Raw genomic sequence first — 21,452 nt, forward strand, 5'->3', positions numbered from 1 at the left:
TCATAAGCAGCAAGCCCTGAGCCCCTAAAATGCAAGATGAATATTCTCATAGATAAAAGCAGATTAATGTTTCTGAAATCCCAAACTTCTATATTCCACATGAACTGCAATTAATCAGAAGTATGTGAAAGAGAAATAGTTATTTAACTCTAAGAAAACTGTGGAATCCAAATTAAGACAATGTAATAATAAAGAGGAAGACTTCCCAGTCATTGCTAATAATAAAAATCGACTTTTAAAACATAAAAAATGCAGTCTTGGCTGGTGTGGCTCAGTTTGTTGGAGCATCATCCCATATACAGTAAGGTTTTGGGTTCGATTCCCATTTAGGGCACATACCTAGGTTGTGGGTTCAATCCCCGGTTGGGACGCAGATGGAAGGCAATCAATCAATGTTCTCTCTCACATTGATCTCTCTCTCTCTCTCTAAAAATCAATGGGCATATCCTCAGGTGAAGATTAAAAAAAAAAACACCCATAAAAAATGCTGTATTTTGAAAAAATTGGTCAGAAACAAAGTCCTTAATGACAATGTAGTAAGGCCCATATCAACTACTAGACTTACATCAATTACCTGGCTAGACATGCATGATTAAAATTTCCATTACTGCCTAGTGGTAAAAAATTTAGATCTGTCACAAAGCCCAGGACACTGGAATTTCATTTAAATCAAAACTCAGAAAGTGTTACAATAACAAAAACAGTAAAATCTGATAAAATCATGTAACTCATTTTAAAACACCATTATTTACAGATTCTCTTTGAATATACAACAGGTAATGATGCAATGAAGACGTTTTTACAATATTTATTAAGATAACAAATTTATAAAGTGAAAGACTCAGAGGCACATAGTTTAAAAGGCCAATACCATGGGAATAGTGAAGTCAACACAGAAAAGAAAGTATGAACAATTACAACCAATACAGGATTTTTTTTAAAAAGCCACATCCCCTCAATAAACACATCATACGAATCATCCTTCAAAATTACCATGATAAAAAGTTATTTCCTTCAAAGAAAAATAATTCTTTCCACCTACCGAGCCTAGAAAATTCTATTTACAATGAACTGTCCGGTATTTCATCGGTATTGTTTAATACGGCCTCCTCTATTACTATCATTAGAAGTACTGAAAATGTTATAGCTATTGTATTTACAAATGCACATATTTAAATTTGCTCTTCATTGAGAACAACTGAATATATACTTGATCAAATCACAATACAAATGCTTTAGTGTTGAAAACACATTTTGTGGGGAAAAATGTATGGGAAGAGGTGTACTTAGAATTATACTGTTTCTGAAGGATTACTAGGCCAATAAGTCTGATAAAACTCAAGGTAGTCACAAAACAGATGTTTGTTGATGAAGAATTTAATTTATTTCTGTTTTAACTGGACACACTGGGCTTCTTCAGTCAACTTTCACCACACTGTAAATTTTGGTAACAAACCAAAAGCATGCAAAGAAGCCAATTGTTCCTATAAGAGAAAAAAGAAAAATAAATGCTTTTTCAAAGAAAGCCTAATAATTCACACATCATACTGATTTAAAATGACTGTTTCCTTAAAAAAAGCCACAAAACTAAAAACTGTTACCTTCCAGGAATATAACATAGATCCATGAGCTTTTTTGAAAAATATACAACCACCTGAAATCAAATTTCCTACAGAAATTGACAGAAAGGACTTTTTATACTATAAGATTACCTGAGCTTTCTAGAATACATTTTTCTTATTACATGCAAAAGACTAAAATTAAGATGAAAAGGATGACAATTTTTCTTTCCTTTTAAAGAATGATTTACCATAAAATGGAAAGATACTATTACAATTAATTCAAGGTCTGATATGACAGAGCATCAGATTCATAGAATTAAATGGGGATAATTTCTAAGTATAGCTATTGAGAATTATCGGTTTTCAGAGAACTATAATAAAATAATGCAGGAAGGCTTTACAAATTGTTTAAAAGCAATATAATTAGGATAATAATAAAGATGCACCCCCACTGAGAATGAGAGGTGGTGTGGTACCAGAGGACAGAGCAGCTTTGTCATGAGCTGTGTATAACATCTTTGGAGTAGGCCACTGAATTTACAAGCCCATTTCTTTATCTTGTTTTAAACAGAGATAATTTTATATGCCCTGGCTGCCTCCATAGACTGTCAGGCAGAGTACATGAGATGATTCATGAAAAAATATATGCCTTCCAAAAAACTGAATGCTAGACAGGTGACAAAAATGAGGCTCTGAGGGATTGTCTATTGGCCCCATGGCTGGTAAGCAGGACCAGAACTCAAATCCCCTTTTTCTGACTTCAAGTGTAGTACTTTTAAAAACTATACCATGCTTAGATTTATTAAACATAAATTTAGAGACTCTGTTTTGCAAAAGGATATATACTAAATTATGAAACTGCCTTACATATTTTTAAAAACTGAGAGGCATACTATTTTTTCCAGGATTACCCCTGAGAAAAGAGCCAACAGGTGGGGGTGCAGAAGAATACAGAAAGGGGACATACATACTCCTTGTGTAAGTCTAGTTTTCAACATTGTTTTAAATGTAATATAAAGAAGAGGTATTAAAGGAGATTTTCTAAGTCAAGTGGAGCATTACTATGTAAAGCTATAAATGTTGTTATACTCATTCTCACAACATACATGTACTGAGTACCTACTATGCACAAGTCACTGTTTGGGAGGATATACTGAAGGTATCTGAATATACCTTTTGATTATTCAAAGGATCATTAGTAAGCTTAGCTAGGGATGAAGTTAGAGTTAATTTCAGAAAAGTAATGATGAAAACATAAATCTATTTAAACAACCTTGTTTAAGAGAAGGTATGTTGAGACGAGAAAAAAACATTTTATCACCATACTGATAACCCTAAGAATGTTTACTTTGTTCTTAACAAAATACTTTTAGTATTTTATCTTTTTCTTAATATGGAATAGATATAATATACATACTTAAAGCATCTTTCGTTAAATGAATGAATATTATTTTGTTTTGTAAAACAGACTGACTAAGATAAGGGTCTGGAGTCCTGAAGTAACTATGGGTATATCCCACTTTAGAAAACACCAACTTCATTATGTCTGACCAATGACCTGGAATACAGAATTGATGTAAGTGCCTGAAGCTTGTCATATACCGATATAGCAACAGAGGCACTTAATAAACCTACTTAGTTCTCCTAAATGGTAACAGATGAGTAAAAAGTAGAACATTTCTAATTTAAATATATTTTTCTTTTGGGCTCCTATATGTCCTCACATAGCATGCAACACAACCTTAGATAAAATTTTAGATATACATTTTTTGTGACAAAGAAAGGTCCCTCAATTTTCTTTTTTTAGTTCATTAATTCCACACATGCTTACAAGCACCCATAGGGCTCTAAGATATAGGAAACTTACTCAAATGGGCAGAGAAAAAAATACATACATAAATGCCACTATTATATACACTGTACACCATTAGGTACTTGAATTTTATTTATTTATTTATTTATTTATTTATTTATTTATTTATTAATATATTTTATTTTATTGAATTTTAAACTTGTAGTTTAAAACTTATAGAATAAGGGAAGTCCTATGATTATCTTTTCTTGATATCATTTATTCTCAATCTCATCTTGACTTCACCTCTCCAATTTCTACTTTACTCCTAAAATTAAGTAACTAGAGATTTTTACTCTACAGTGGGGCCTTGACTTACGAGTGTCCCAACTAACGAGTTTTTTGAGATACCAGCTGTCTCTCGCAGATTTTTTGCATTGAGTTGATAGAGTAATTTGAGTTAAGGAGCTCCTTAATGAGCTCGGTCTCGGAACGAATTAAACTCGTAAGTCAAGGCCCCACTGTATTTTTTGAAATAGGCAAAATAAACTGATGAACAAAATAGATACAGAGACATAGAAGCATGGAACAGACTGTTGAATATCAGAGGGAAGGCAGGGATGGGTATGTAGATGGGAAGAGATCAACCAGGGAACTTGTGTGCATAATCCATGGACATGGATGGTAGTGTGGTGGGGACAGGGGCAGGGTGCAGGAGCAGGCTACAAGGGGTCAATGGGGAAAGGAAGAGGACATAAAAAAAAAAAAGAGCTTAACAGGAGAAAACATTGAGATGTACTGGTCAAGGTACTCTAGTACTTTTAGCACAACAATGACCCTGTTTAGACTTCTCCCCTTAGTTTCTGCTTCCTCACCTTGGTTTACTGATATTCACTGCACAGAGGGGCAGACCAGACTATGCTTAGTTGCACTGAGGACTAAATATTGGAGTGCTGAGTAGTAGAAGCCTTCTGGGTTTTATAGGGAAAATATTCATAAATAATTTGAATAACTAGCCTAAAAATTTATTAATTAAAAATAATCATTTAAATTCTTACCTGTAAAAAGAAAAAAGATCAAAACCATTATCATGGTATAACCAAAGTACAGAATTGTACTTGCTGTTCCCGTGATCTGAAGTTTTGAAAAGAAGTAGTGTATGGCATATATTAAGAAATAAACTGCAGTAAAGCCACTAGTAAGGAACGAACGCCACTGCCAATGATAATCCTAGGTAGAAAAGAAAAAAATCAAAGAACAAGAATTAATTTCAAATTAATAGATAACATGTAGCAGAATAAAGTTACAAATCAAAGATAGCTAAGTGAAATAGCCCATAAACCTGATGTTTTATATTGGTTCCAGTCTTTTTCTCCTACTGAACTTTGTCAATTTCCCTCCTCACTAAAGAGACTAAAAAGCACTTCCTATCTTTGGTGGAGATACTCAGCACCGGCTAAAAACATGTGGAAAATCTTAAACAGTTTATGAACAATGAAGCATTAAACTATATTTTAAAATGTATGCTTCCCAAAGAAAAGCAATATACTTTTTACTTAGAAAATTTACTTACAAGGCTTATTTACATTTACATAGTTCAAAATTAACATCACTTATCTTATAGTCTAGTCAACTATATTAGGAAGAAGATTAGTCTATTAAGTCCTGGTTGAAATCCATTTTCAGGTATTACTAACACTAGAGGCCCAGTGCATGGATTCGTGCACTGGTGGGGTCCCTCAGCCTGGCCTGCGAGGATCGGGCCAAAACCGGCTCTCCAACATCCCCCGAGGGGTCCTGGATTGCGAGAGGGCGGTTTTCAGGTGACGCACCCTGGAACTGGGCTTCCTCCTCTCTTCTCCCAATATTATGTCACTTTCTCTCTGTATCTGTCTCGCTTCTTTCATCTCACTGTACCCTAAAAGTTTGGCGGTAACTGACAATTTGTGGGCATTTAGCTGCAAAATGCAATTATTTAGCAAACAGGATTTACTTAGCCTGGAATCTAGTCGGCCTAGGGCAGGACCCTGCTCAATGTCAGGCTCTTGTTCTGCCCAGGCGGAGTCCTGTGGCGGGACCATACTTCCTCCCACCTGAGCTGCTCCTCCACTTCCTTCGCTCCCTGGAGGTTGCCCGCTGGCGCTAGTCTGCCCAGAAGGAGGGAAGCCCCGGCTGGTTTCCCAGTCGAGAGTGGTAGCAGGAAAATTCGCTGCCTCCACTGGAAATCAATATTAACACATTGCAAACCAGTAGTTTTATTGCTAGCTTTACCCAGTGGCCAGATAAATTTCTATTGAATGAGTACAAAAAACATTTTACATAAATGTTAAAAGCACGCTTTAAAATTAAATACCCATTGCATTTTGAAGTTATTTATTACATGTTCTTACAAGCTAATATCTTTTTAAAGAATTCTTGTGATTGGCGACAAGCCTTAGAACAGAAAAAATGAGAATTCTCATGATCCGTCTGCAATGTGTTAAGCGGATGAGCTGGCGTGGGCACCAGACGTCGGGGCTGCAGCCAGTAGGTACTGCACGTCTCATCATTTAGCTCATCGAGTCAACAAGTTTCTGTAAGGGCCAGACCCACGACCTCTGCAATGGGTTAGAGGCCTGGTGGGGAGCCAGACCCAAAGTGGGGAGCCAATGGGCTAGCGGCCCGGTACACAGATTCGTGCACTGGTGGAGTCCCTCGGCCAGGCCTGTGGAGATCAGGCAGAAACCGGCTCTCTGACATCCCCTGAGGGGTCCTGGATTGCAAGAGTATAGTTCTCGGGTGACGCACCCCAGAATTGGGCTCCTTCCTCTCTGGTTCTGGGTGCGTCACCCGAGAATTGCAGCTGCCAAATCACTGCAGCTTGGCAGCTCCTGTGTTAAGCATCTGGCCCTCGTGGTCAGTGTGCGTCAAAGCTACTGGTCAGCCGGTTACTTAGGCTTTTATGTATATAGATAATTTAAACAAGGTAAGTTTTTAAAACAGTTCTTTCTTTCATTTACTTATTTAACTTTTTTTTTAGCTCCTCATGCGAGGATATGTTTATTGATTATTTTTAGAGAGAGGAAGGGACACAGAGAGAAACATTGATCAGTTGCCCCACAACATACGTACATGTGCCCTGAATGGGAATCAAACCTGCAACCTTCTGGTGTACAGGACAATGCTCCAACCAACTGAGCCAACTGAGCCAGGGCTAAAACAGTTCTCATTTTTAAATAAAGTGGCTTATATCTTAGCAGGAGATCTGAGAAAGAAATACTTCACTATCTCTTCTACCCTTTTGAATATGTGAAAAATAATATATTTGAGAAGCATACCAACATTTAAAAAATCCAAAAAAATCCACACAAAAACTAACAAAGCTAATAAACAAATTAGCAATGTTACAGGATACAAAATCAACATGAAAATCATTTGTGTTTTTTACACCAGCAATGAACAATCCAAAAAACAAACATTTTCAAAAACCATTTACAGCAGCATCCAAAAGAATAAAATACTTAGGAATAAATTTAACTAAGGAGCAGAAAGATTTGTACACTGAAAACTACAAAACTAAAAGAAATTAAAGAAGACTTAAATGGAGAGACATCCCATGTTTATGGATTAGAAGACTTAATATTGTTAAGATGGCCATTCTCTCCAATGTGATCTACAGATTCAATGCAATCCTTATCAAAATTCTAATGTCCCCCTCTTTTATTCCAGAAATGGAAAAGCTGATCCTCAAATTCATATGAAATTGCAAGGGGCCCTAAATAGCCAAAATAATCTTCAAAAACAAGGACAAAGTTGAAGGACTTAGCCTTCCTGATTTCAAACTTACTACAAAGCTATGCTAACCAAAACAGTGTGGTACTGGCACAAGGATAGCATATATACCACTGGAATAAAATTGAGAATCCAGAAATAAACCTATACATTTATGGCCAATGGCCAACAAGGATGCCAAGATTATTCAATGAGGAAAGAAGAGTCTCTTCAACAAATGGTGCTGGGAAAACTGGATATTCAAATGCAAAAGAATGAAGTCAGACCCCTAACTAATACCATACACAAAAATTAACTAAAAATGAATCAATGACCTGAATATATGAGCTAAAATTATACATTAGAAGAAAACATAAAGGTAACCTTAGATTTAGGAATAAATTCTTAGATATGGCAACAAGAGAAAAAATAGATACAAATCAAACTCATCAAAATTAAAAACTTTCATATAAAGGATATTATCCAGAAAGTGAAAAGACAACTTACAGAATGGGAAAAATATTTGAAAATCATAGATCTAATAAAGATCTAGTATTCAGAATATATAAAGAACTCTTACAACTCAACAAAAAGATAAACAACCCAATTTAAAAATGAGCAAACAAACAGAACAGACATTTCTGCAAATAAGATATAGAGATGGTCAACAAACACAAGAAAAGACGGTGAACATCATTAGTCATTGGAGAAATGAAAAACCACAATGAGACCTACTTCACACATACTACGATGGCTATTATTTAAAAAAACAAAATAAAAAAATAACAGTGTTGGCAAGAATGTGGAAAAATTGGAACCCTCGTGCAACTGTTGGTAGGAATGTAAAATGGTGCAATCACTGTAGAAAACAATTTGGTGGTTCCTCAAAAAGCGAAACAATTACCACATGACTCAGCAATTCCACTTCCACATACATACCTCTCAAAATAGAAAACAGATACTCAAATATCTACACATCAAAGTTCATAGCAATACTATTTCTAATAGCCAAAAGGTGGAAACAAACCTAATGTCCACCATTAGGTGAACAAATTGGGGTGTATCTATACAATGGAATATTATTCAGCTATAAAATGAAATGAAGTACTAATACCTTACAATATGCTGAACCTTGAAAACAGTCTGCTAAGTGAAAGAAGCCAGACCCAAACGGCTACACATATTATATGAAATATCTGTAGAGACAAAGCAGATTGGTGCTGGGGAGGGGGGATGGGAAGTTACTGTTAATGGGTATGGGATTTTATTTAGGGGGGGGATGATGAAAATATTTTGAAACAAGATGGAAGTGGTGGTTATACAATACTGTAAATGTAGTAAGTGCCAATGAAATGTTCACTTTAAAATTATTGATTTTATGTTATATGAATTTAACCTTGATTTTTTTTTTCTTCTGGGAAATTATTTTTTTTTAATTTTTCAATTACAGTTGACATACAATATTATATTAATTTTGGGTGTACACCAGTGATTAGACATTATGTAACTTACTAAGTGATCATCCCAATAAATCTCATACTCATCTGACACCATACGTAGTTATTAGAATACTAGAGGCCCGGTGCATGAAATTTGTGCATGGGGGTAGGGTGTCCCTCAGCCCAGCCTGCATCCTCTCCAATCTGGGACCTCTCGGACATCCCTCTCACAATCTGGGACTGCTGGCTTCTAACCGCTCACCTGCCTGCCTGCCTGCCTGATCACCCCCTAACCGCTCCCTTGCCAGCTTGATCACTACCTAACCACTCCCCTGCCAGCCTGATCGCCCCCAACTGCCCTCCCCCGTCGGCCTGATCACCCCCAACTGCCCTCCCCCGCCGGCCTGATCTCGCCCATAACTGCTTGCTCCCCTGCTGACCTGATCGCCTTTAACTACTTGCTCCCCAGCCAGCCTGATCACCCCTAACCATCTCTGCCTCGGCCCCCGCCACTGTGGCTTTGTCTGGAAGGAAGTTGGACATCCAGAGGATGTCTGGTCAGTCCGGTCTAATTAGCATATTACTCTTTTGTTAGTATAGATTATTGACTATATTCCTTATGCTGTACTTTACATCTCCATGACTGTTCTGTTAACCTTAATTTTTTTAAAAAAGCATCTCAATTTTAACAAAGTTAGATTTTATCTCCTATAAAGAAAGTAACTATAACAAAATGATTTAACACAACCTAAATCTTTAGACATCAACTCTAACCTATTATATAGGGTACCATCATTTTGCCAGGTTGCCATGAATATCACATTACAATGTAATGTTTTAATAATTTTTTTCACTAAAATATGTTTATGTTTCCTAAATTTTCAGTCTAGAAATATCTGTTACAAAAAGAATATTAATCAAGTCAGACATTTAAAAAAATAAAAATTTAGCATGATGTGCTATTCTTAGGAAATTAACATTTTAAAGTTAGGCTCAAAGTAAATACTATTACTGAACTGGGATACAATCTTAATTCAATCCTAAAAAGGACTACATTTAACTTAGGAATACAGGTCAATTTCTACCTTAATGACACATATCTGCAAAAATTATTTCAATTAATAGTTTCAGTCTTATGCCAAAATTATACCGTGTACAAATTAATGTAAGTGAATACTGCTAATACATACCTCAGCACATAGGTGGAAATAGCAAAGAAGTATAGTTGCTTCAGAACATGTAATAACCAAAATGATAAACACCAGAAACAGGAAGCCAAACATGTAGTACATCTGGTGTGACCTATAATCAAACATGTCAAAATGAAATTATATTTTCTCTTTGACATAGTAAATAACACAATCTTTTCATTTTTCTTGAACTGAAAATGTTTGCTGTTTCTCCCAACTAATTAAGATACACCTTTTTTTTTTTTGGTAAAATATATTTTTTAACATATGTTTTTACTGATTTTAGAGGGAGGGAGGGAGGAGAGAGAAACATTGATTGGCTGCCTCCCGCATGCACCCTGAGCTGGGATCCAACCTGCAATCTGGGTATGTGCCCTGACGGGGAACTGAACCAGGGACCTTTTGGTGCACTGGACCAACTGAAACACACCAACCAGGACCACCTTTTTTTTCTTCAAATTTTGATTTGAGAGAGAGCAGAAGGGAGAAAGAGAGGGAGAGAGAAACATCAATTTGTTGTTCCACTTATTTACGCATTCATTGGTTGATTGTTATGTGCCCTAACCAGGGATCAAACCTGCAACCTTGGCTTTTTTGGGCTGCTGCTCTAACCAACTGAGCTACCCTGCCAGACCCTGATTAGTTGTCTTCTTCCAACTAATCAGAGAAGACAAATTCTTACAGATTTAGACAATGATAGGGTAGGAGTGGGGCAGGGGAGGAAGGATATGGCAATGTCATGGACTTTGACTTCCTGCTCAGGTAGAACCTAAAACTCTTATTTATTCAAATATGCTTAGTCTAACTGTCTACTGGTGAGTCTCACAAATTTGATAAAAAATTAACGGAAAGTCATAGCCAAACTAAGAAATGGCCACATTTAGTATATATATTATAAAAGCAGTTGAATTTGGAAAATATTATAATAAACCTGAAAGAAAGAGGTTCTAATCACTAAAAAGCTCAAATTTAGTTCTCACTTTATGCTACCTCAAACCTCGATACTTTCTGTAACATATGTCAATGTGATCAAATAACTATCCTAATCCAGTAGGTCCTCGGGTTACGTCAGAGATCTGTTCCTACGGCACAACATGATGCGATTTTCACTATAAGTCGGAACCCATCTACTTAAGCATCTACGTCACTCACATGGAGCACATACACAGCAGTAATGAAGTGAAACAGTAAAAAAAAAAATTTAAAAGATAACAATTCCTGACCTTTACTTGTAGTAAATAAATAATAAAAAACATAAAGCACATATGTACATACGTCAAAATGACAGAACTTTTTTTTAATAAATAAATGGGAGATGGCAACGTAACCACGAAATGATGTTGAGTCCTACGTATCCCAAAGACTGTCTGTATACACCCTAATGGAGTGGTTCAAAATTAACGCTATGAGTTTTTCAATGAAAATAAGAAGTCAGAGAATAAAGGACTCTTGGGATAATAAAGGACTTTGAAAGGTTAGCTAGCTCAACCCTTCCTCCAAAGCCTGCTCGAAACCTCTCGATCAGGAGGCTCAGAGTATCTTCTCTGAAGCAGTACAGATGACTTATTTAAGAACATAGGTTTGGAGATTTGGATTAATTTTTTTGTCACATGGTAACTATGTGACACAGGCAAATTAAATTACTTAACTTCTAAAGCATCATTTTTATCTCTGTAAAATGTGGATAATAAATACCTCATAGAGATCTGAGAATTAAGTTAGAGTAAGAATTAATAAGCCTCAATTAATCATAGCTATTACTATTATCTTTTTCCCACATGAAAAAAAAATTACTTTTTTGCTCTTAAGATTTCTGATTGGAGAGAACAGCTTAAATTTGTAAGATATAAACAGTAATCCACATAAACAAAAAGAGAAAGCTAGTAATACATATAATGGTAATGGCAATAAGAGGACTTAGTCTTTAGCTTACCAAATACTATTCAGAATGAAGAAAAGCTGTATAAAGATGCACCCAAAGGGCAAAATTCCTCCCATGATAATACCAGGCAATGGCTTTGTGTAGAAGGACTGATCAGGAATCTGACGTGGAATCTGATTGGTTCGAACTGGGTGTTCAATGGCCTTCAGTAAAGAAAGAATGAAAGAAAGGGTTCATAATTACATATATACTTCTAAAATTCTTCTCTGTATTAGATTATTTGCCTGTTTTTTTCTCAGCTTCCATGGTGACACTAATGGCAATACAAATCTACCTAAGTCATCCCACAGAAATCTTTATTTAGAAGCCACAAGCCAGATACTATCCAGTGCAACAGTCTGTCTACTGGAACAAGCCACCACTGTTTCCAGCAGTTATCCACTGGCTAATGGCTTTACATAAAGTATGAAATACACAGGAGATAATATAATACTTGGAAAATAAAAAAGGGTTTTTTTTCCTCCTTTTATATATATACCCCCTGTAAGAAATCATCTGATTCTTAAATTCTGTCAATGTATTTTTATTTAGAGATGGGCGATGTCATCTTTATTAAAATAGCTCAATTTTACTAAGACTTAAGAACATGAAGAAGACAATGAATATATGAAGCTTTATGACTATATGGTATGGGAGATGTTCTCAATTATTCTCTCTTTGATAACACATTACATGATAGTATAAAAACACTAGAAACGAAAGTACCTAAACATAGTTACGAGAGGGGAAAAGGACAGGTATGTACAAGTTCATTTTCTTGCAAGAAAGTTCAAAGCATACTTCTAAAATTTTTGTGATGATACATAAAAATTTAAAACTTGTCAGTCTCATTGAGATTTTACTTCCATGGACTAGATTATTATACATGTAGATATATGTATATATGTGCATAGAATCATTACATATCTTTCTTCAATTTTTATATTTTATAATTTTCAGTACTTAATCTATAATTTTAAAAAATTTCAAACAGTCAGTTTACTATTTATGCTATTTAGATTTTAAACCATAACTTAAACAAAATGTCAAAAAATTGAAAAATCTTTTAGTAGACTGGCATGGTAAATGCAGTGGAGACTATGAAGCACTTCGAGTTTCTTCCAAAGGTTCCAGGTTGCCTCACAAAGTATACTGTGATACATTATTTCTTTTAACTTGTGGACTGAATATTTTCAGAGAAGAGCAAGGATAGTAAGTTAGAGAATGACACTGAAGAAAAAAATTCTAATTTTCTTCTTAGCCTGAGGATAAAAAGAGGTAGAGAAAGATAGAAAGAAGAAAGGGAAGGGCTGAACTGATTATAGTCTTCCTTAAAATCAAGTATTAGCAGGTAAGCATATGAAATTTCAAAGCTACATATTTTAAAAACTGCTAGTCTTATTTTATGGTCACTTTTTTACTTCACTTCCTAACCCATACTCTTGGTTTACTTAAATAATGCAAACTAGAAACACTTATTGTTAAGGACAAAATGCACATACTTTTTAGGTTAAAAAAAAAGTAAAATAATTTATTTTAATGTCAAAAATTCAGAGTTTTAATTAGTTTAAATTAGCTTTTCATTTCCTATCAATTTGTATTAGTTTCCATTTACTTAAAAAACTTTGAAATCTAAGTTTATATCTGTAATCTCTCTACCACACTCCTGAGTATATACGACTTTTTTAAATGACTGCAATCAAACTTTGAAGTCATCAATTTTCTGTGAAATCCAGATCCCACAGGACAAGTCTATATCTTTTAGACAACTATCTTTTAAGGTGGCATAAATTAGTTCCCACAGTTGAAATTCATTTGAATAAGTTAACACCTATAAACTTACATTTTTCTTAAAACCAAAGTATGCACCAATAAACGTTAGAGGCACAGATATGCAGAACCAAAGGGCCAATATGGCAACCAGTGTTCCAAAAGGAATAGCTGCTGAAGATCCTTCTCCCCAGAGAATCAGATTCATTATAAAGAAGTCAGCAAATACAATCCTGAAAGATAAAAGAGGCTTTTAGGTAAAACTTGAGTTAGAAACAAAATGAAATACATGGTAGCTATCATATATAATAATATCACAATTTCTGTTATATACAAAGAAAAATTGCTAAGTCATAGGCTATGTGAATTTAAATCTTCGTAGAAAATGTCAAATTGCTCTTTAGATTGGTTGTGCCTAATTTAAATTCCTATCAGCAGCTTCTGAAAGTTACCTCTTTTTAAAAAAAAATATATTTTACAGAGAGAAAGGGAGAGGGATAGAGAGTTAGAAACATCGATGTGAGAGAAACATCGATCAGCTGCCTCCTGCACACCCCCAACTGGGGATGTGCCTGCAACCAAGGTACATGCCCTTGACCAGAATCGAACCTGGAACCTTTCAGTCTGCAGGTTGACGCTCTATCCACTGAGCCAAACCGGTTAGGGCTGAAAGTTCCCTCTTTACATATTTTCATTATATTTGGGATTGTCAGATTTTTTTTTTTTTTATTGCTTAAAGTATTACAAAAAGTATTGCATATGTCCCCCCCCCCCTCCCCCCCGCCCTTGACAATCCCCTGGCCTCCCCTACCCCCCAGTGTCTTATGTCTATTGGTTATGCTTATATGCATGCATACAAGTCCTTTGGTTGATCTCTTACCCACCCCCCTCCTTCCCTCCTTCCCTCCCACGCCTTCCTGCTGTAGTTTGACAGTCTGTTCGAGGCAGCTCTGCCTCTGTATCTATTTTTGTTCATAAGTTTATAATGGTCTTTATTATCCAGAAATGAGTGACATCATGTGGTATTTTTCCTTCATTGACTGGCTTATTTCACTTAGCATACAGATTTGTTGTTTAATTTGCATTTCCTGTTGACAATTGTAGCTGATCATCCTGTGTTTGTTGGCTTCTGAGGCCTTACCTTTTGTGACTTGCTGATTACATCTACTACTCATTTTTCATTTGGGTTGCATGGCTTTTACAAAGTAACATATGTCAGCTTTTATACACTCTAGCAACGAACTCCTTGTTAAATATCTTGTTCTCCAGTTTATGGCTTTTGATTAACTCAAACATTTGAATATGTGTACTTAATTTCCTTTCAGTCTTTTTTCTATGAGTACATTTTAGAAAACACGACTATAATCATACTACAATCACTTCTATATAACCCACAGAGTTTTTTATTCATCAAAGTCATCACTTTTTTCCCTTTATCCTTTGGGTAACCTGTTTAAGAAAAGAAAGCTTTTCCTAACCTTCTATATTTTCATCTAATTGTTATGCCTGTTACATTTAGATTTTAATCCACCTAGAACTGATTTCATGTGTGCAGTAAAAACAGAATTTTTCTCCCTTCATATAATCAATTGTTCCAGCATCATTTTACAGTTCCTCTGGTTTTTGATGCCACATCTAGCATAATTCCATGTACACATGGTCTATTTTTGTGTTCTCTGTCTTGCTAACCATGGGGCATCTCCAAACTCCTTCAGAATACGTAAGTCTTCTCATCAAGTAACATGGTGAATTTGTATCTTTTACTAGTTAATAAGCATTGTAGACTTGTCATATGGATCGTGCCTATTTTCAGAAGTTACTTCAGGTATTGTAAATGTTTTCTGTTGCTAATATTCCTGTAAATAGATTTCTCTTCCCACAAAAATACCACTATGATTAAAATATTTAATTTGCTATTGGTGTTATTCATGATCTTTGAGTATTAGCTGATATCTAGCCATTCTGCTAAACTCTTAATTCTACAAGTTTTATATATCTGAAATTTGTTAATGTTCTTTATGTACAAACTGTCACCAATAAATAATAATATGATCTCCACTTTTGGAAATGTATTATTTGTCTCATGCTGTGAATAGAACTTAAATACAAAAGTGATTTAATAAAAATGTGTCTAGTGTTTCATCATTAAATGTTGGTTTTGAATTAGAGATGAGATTTTTGTTAATATAAGAAAGCATTTCTCTATTAAATTCTTTTTAAATCTGGAAATAATGCTTAATATTATCAAATTACATTTTGTTGTATCTACTGTAATAATTATATGCAGGTGTTTATTTATATAAAATTATATGAATTTAATACTATTAAATGATGCTTCCTTTCCTAGGTGAACACCAATTTCTCTTGCTCCAGGTGGGAACTTGGGTTCTTGGCTGTGTCTCTGTCTCTATCTCTCTCTGTTTACCTCACCATCCTACTGGTGAACATCTACTTTTAAAAGTGGAATGAAGAAGATCAGAGAAGGGTTTTTCAGAGACATAAAGGAACAGGGAAGGGATAATTTCTATGAAGCCAAAAAAGGAAGGAGTTTCAAAGAGAAGGTATCCCAATGTTAGACAATGTTGAGAGGTAAAGACAGAGAAAAACATTTTTAGATTTGAAAATGATATCACTGGTAACTTTAGAGAGAAGTTCACTAAAATGACAGGAGGGAAAAAAAAACAGATGGCATGGCTTTATTCTGTAAATGTATGTTGAGAAAATGAGAGAAAGGAAGTGTAGACTATTTTTTTCAAGGTATTTTGTTGGGAATGGAAATTAAATAAGATAGTAGACAGAAGGTGCGTATGGAAGCTCTTTTTAGGATTTGGGACACCTAAGCATATTTGTAGGAATAAGATGTGAAATACATGAACAGAACATAGAGAAAAGGAGAAACTAGAAGCTGTTAGAGATCGGGGGACATTTGAAAGGCAAGATTTTGAAGGAAATTATGGCTGAGTCCTGGTAAGGAGGGACACTTCCTAAGCTGAACAGCAGACAAAAGATACAGCTTGAGAAAAGCATACAAATTTGAACAGAACATGAATGGCTGAAAGGCATGGGAATCTTCAATAGAGATGAAAACCTGAGAATATTTATCCCAAATGTTTATTAAAATTCTGGCTATTGTTACTCTTTCACTTCTGGCCTGCAAATGAAACAGTCCTGGCTTCTAGAGTTAACCTTTGGCTTGCTTTATTGCTGCTGACTATTCAGAGGCTAGTTTTTGCCCACCAGAAGGGGAGAGTTTGGAGAGTTGGGAAGAAATAGGTTCTATTTCTAGGGTTACATGTATATCAGATACTTGCTATCGGAAGCTGTCCCCAAAGGGATATTTTTGTTTTGTTTTTATATGAGGTGGTTTCTAAAGTTTTTCAAAGAAATTTTGGTATATGTTACTCTATATAATGGAATTAACTCTAAAAAGCAGCAAGGCTTTTTCGATAAAAACCTGAAAATGTATCCCTGCCTGAATTATACCAGGTGAGGATTCCTTTCTATGATCATGCCATAAAGCTTTAAAACACAGCATACACAACGACATGCCATACTAACTTCCACAGACTAAGAGAAAGATTTAATCATTCTGCAAATGTTTATTAAATATTCATTTTACCCCTTTTGAAAAATTCAATTCATTATCTTAAGTACATAGTTTAGAGACAGAAAAGATTACATAGATTAAAAATTTGAGAACCACAATATGACTATGTTAAGAAAATTATTATGGAAAAATTCACTTACCCAGGACAAAGAAATGCTGTCAATAAAACATTTGTTTTCCACTTCTCACCTCCAAAGGCTGTCGAAGAAAACAAAAATGGCATAACATAAAGACTTTTCTTCAAAGCTATACTCCAAGTCTGGTATTGGACAAACTGTCAGAGTCCTGGGTGCCTTTCCATAGAAAATGGCATTAAGAAATGATTTGCTATTCGTTACCCAAGTGATTCAAATCAGAGATGCACATCACAAGACTGCCCTAGGTAAGTCCTACTCTAATGATTTTTGCTTCAGCATAAAATAAATCTAGTATCAAAGGAAAGTCATCCATATCAATTTTTCTTTCCCATTCTTTTTTCTACTTCAAAATAAAACAAACCTATCTTCTACGCCAGTTTCAATAATGGGATTGAGTAGAAAAAGGGCACTCTAGAGGTTCTTGTTTATCTTGAGGTCAGTCTCAGAATCTATATATATAAAAGCCTAAATGACCGAATGACCAGTTGACCAGTCGACCAGTTGCTATGATGTGCACTGACCACCAGAGGACAGATGCTCAATGCACAGGATCAGGCTCCCTCCTGTCTGGATTGGGCCTGTGGGGATCAGGACGGAATTGGCTACCTGACATCCCCCGAGGGGTCCCAGATTGCAAGAGGGTGCAGGCCAGGCCGAGGGACCCCACCGGTACACGAATCCGTGCACTGGACCTCTAGTTTGTTATAAAACCAAGAACTATAAAGCCTGACATGCAACACATTTAAACTTCCATACTAAGTCTGAATTGTAAAGATTCCTTTAGCACTGTAGTTACTGTTAGAAGGAGGGTGGAGGTGGGAGATCAGTGTCAAATCAGGTGATTATGAATAGAAGGGTTATGACCACTTGACAGAACAGATTTGCTTACAAACATTTTACTCTCCTTTGCTCCTTCCCTCTTCAATTTTTTTCCCCCACTTAAAAAATAAAAATAAAAAACTCAAGTACATAGAAAAAAAGTGAAAGTACTCCTCTGCTCCCAGTTTAAAAGTGGGGGATGAAACTGGCTGAGATCTGAGAACAACTTTGATTGTTTAAAAGTGATAACACAATTTATAATCAAGTACCACCTGCCCAAAAGAAAATGACAATTATATATATGATTTGAAGTCAGAGGACTATTCTCAAGAGACTATTGTGAAATTATTAATTTTGGGTTTAATACAATTCCAATCAAAATTCAAATGATATTTTTTAAACATCAGAAATGACTCTACATAATGAAGTACTTTGTGACTGAGGCCAAGGAACAACACCTTTCAGAACGTTCTGCCTGATTAATATGCTACTTCATCTGTAACTGAGAGATCTTAAGAATGAAGAGGAGTTAAGGGGGATTTGTATGGGATGAGGGAGTATGGACTGGAACTTCAAGCAGAGAAAACAGCATGTGGAAAGGTCCTTAGGGCAGGTGTAAGGGTCCACTACATGATTGAAGAACTGAAAGAAAGTCAGCATAGCTAAAACAGTAAGAATGGGGACCCAGCTGACATGGCTCAGTGGTTGAGCATCAACCTATGAACCAGAGTTTCTGATTCAATTCCTGTCAGGGCACATGCTCGGGATGCTGGCTCAATCCCCAGTGAGGGGTGTACAGGAGACAGCTGATCAACGATTCTCTCTCATCATTGATGTTTTTATCTCTCTCCTGCTCCCTTTCTCTCTGAAATTAATAAAAATGTATTAGAAAAAAGGGGGTGGGGCGCTTATGTGTAAGCAGTGGTCCAACTATATTTGACATGTATTAAAATACATATGACCACCTTAATTCTGTGTCCTTTAGTAAAGGATGTAAGAAAAAAACTTGACAAAATTCACAGAAATTAAACACACTTATGCATACATACATACAGACTTCATACTCCTGAGAAAATTCTATCTGGCAAAGTCTAACTAATATTTCTACTTGGGGTTGAAATATTAGCCCACCACACATTAAGGCCAGCTATGTAACCCTAATGTTTTAGCTCAAGCCTTAAAATCGTTATCAACCCTAGCTTGGTCCCATCTCCCTGGCACTTTAATTCACAGATTACCTATGAAACCATCTTAGTGGATTTCAGGATTCCTAAATCAGGCAAACTCTGGCAATCACTACCCCTGGTGAAGGAGCTTTCTAAGCCATCTAATTCCAACCCATCTTTACTCTGTGGCCCTAATCCTTTTATCCACTGAACTTTATTTTTGGAAAGCAAGAATATAAGAAATTGCAACCAACTATATTACAAAAGTAACTTACTTCAAGGCTCTTTTAAAAAGTGAGATCTTAGTTTACTTTAAATACAGTTTATTTTTATAAATATTACATTAATTATAAGTATGATTTCTCTCATGTAAGAAAAGGTATCCCTGTATCTATTACTTGTTTTAGTGATTAAATTGGTGATAACTATTTGTAGACTTTCTTCATTAGTCCACATATGTTTCCATAAATGTAGCAAATTAAATTGTTCAGCTGAACTTGTTAAGTCAAAATTAAAAGGAAAAGAAAAGATGGGATGGTGGATAAGCAGCACCTAAATTTGCCTATTTCACTGTATAAGCATCTTTTAACAAATAAATCTAGGGAGAGTCATCCACTTCACAAGCTTCTTTTAAATAAGGATGCACACCTATAATACATATTGTTTAAAGCAGTGGTCACCAACCGGTAGTCCACGGATCACTGGTGGTCAATGAGGTCTGAAAGGTTGGTGACCACTGGTTTAAAGCATCAACAAGCAGGCATCAAGTCTCACACACAATGATATAGCATATTAGATTTGCCATCTGACACCTAGTCAGGATGGCTTTTACTTACACTTATAGAATCTGGCAGTGACATAGCCTGCAGGAGTGCCTAACAGCACCCATAGGACCACAGCACAAGTCATCAGTGCTCCTCTGTTGGCAGGTGACAAAAATCCCAGGCAAGCAAAAACTAAAAAACAAGTAATTTAAAGTTACACAATTTAGTAATGTTTTCTTTGTTGTGAAGTGATATAAGGCCCCACTTTTTGACCCTGTCTGGGTAGCTCTGTTGGTTAGAGCATAGTCCCAATAAACCAAGGTTGGAGGTTTGATCCCCAATCAAGGCACATACAAGAATCAACCAATGAATGCATAAATAAGTGGAACAACAAATCAATGTTTGTCTCTCTTTCTCTCTCTCTTTCAAACCAATCAACAAATTAAAAAAAGAAAAACACACTTTAAAAATAATAAACTAGACACAACTTCATGAAAGTACACTATCTTACCATGCAGCCAACACTAAATCTTAGTAATATTTAAGGGACTGCATCAATACATCTTACATAAGGCAAGCTCCATTTTGGAAGGGTCTACATGTAAGACCTCATCTCTCCTCTTCTCAGAGGAGGCTAACCGAATGCTCATTAGTACTTTCAGCTCTTCTAAAATTCAAATACAGCTTTTTAAAATAACATAAATATATTATATTAGAAAGATCATACACCATGACCAAGTGGGATTTATTCTGGGGATGCAAGGCTGGTACAATATATGTAAATCAATAAATGTGATACATCAGATAAACAAATTGAGAGACAAAAATCACAATCATATCAATTGATGCAGAAAAAGCCTTTGATAAAATCCAACACCCTTTCTTTTTTATATTATTTTTCTTTATTGATTAAGGTATAACATATGTGTCCCCCTACCCCCCACTTGTGCCCTCCCAACAACCTTTCTTCATAAAAACTCTCAGCAAAGTGGGAACAGAGGGATCATACCTCAACATAATAAAAGCCCTATATGACAAACCTACAGCAAAAACTAAAACCATTTCCCCTAAGAACAGGAACAAGACAGAGATGCCCACTTTCACCACTCCTGTTTGACATAGTACTAGAAGTGCTACCCATAGCGATCAGACAAGAAGAATAAATAAAAGCATTCAAATTGGAAAAGAAGAAGTAAAACTGTCATTATTCTCAGATGACATGATATTGTACATAGAAAACCCTAAAAACTCCATTAAAAAACTACTAGACTTAATAAATGAATACAGCAATGTAGTAGGATACAAAATTAACACCCAGAAATCTATGGCTTTTTTATACACCAATAATGAATTCACAGAAAGAGAAACTAAACAAACAATCCCATTTACCACTGCACCAAAAAAATTAAGATACCTAGGAATAAACTTAACCAAGGAGGTAAAAGACCTGTACTCAGAAAACTACAGGACATGGAAAAAAGAGATAGAAGAAGATATAAACAAATGGAAGAATATACTGTGTTCATAGATTGGTA

At 35.5% G+C, this 21,452-nt stretch overlaps 1 protein-coding gene across 1 annotated transcript in view; it reads right to left on the reverse strand.

The window, feature by feature from the left end:
- Nucleotides 1-792: 792 nt before the first annotated feature.
- Nucleotides 793-21,452, reverse strand: part of TM9SF2 (transmembrane 9 superfamily member 2) — a 65,939-nt gene continuing 45,279 nt past the window's right edge. The window contains exons 13-19 of the mRNA XM_081083783.1: nt 19,990-20,109; nt 17,172-17,229; nt 13,498-13,657; nt 11,667-11,818; nt 9,734-9,845; nt 4,413-4,584; nt 793-1,484 (exon numbers count right to left, since the gene is read on the reverse strand). Of these exons, the coding sequence (XP_080939909.1) occupies nt 1,417-1,484; nt 4,413-4,584; nt 9,734-9,845; nt 11,667-11,818; nt 13,498-13,657; nt 17,172-17,229; nt 19,990-20,109 (842 nt within the window). The 3' untranslated portion in view covers nt 793-1,416. The remainder of the gene's footprint in view (nt 1,485-4,412; nt 4,585-9,733; nt 9,846-11,666; nt 11,819-13,497; nt 13,658-17,171; nt 17,230-19,989; nt 20,110-21,452) is intronic.

This window comes from Myotis nattereri (genome assembly GCF_964212035.1).
Source record: "Myotis nattereri genome assembly, chromosome: 2".
NCBI lineage: Eukaryota > Metazoa > Chordata > Mammalia > Chiroptera > Vespertilionidae > Myotis > Myotis nattereri.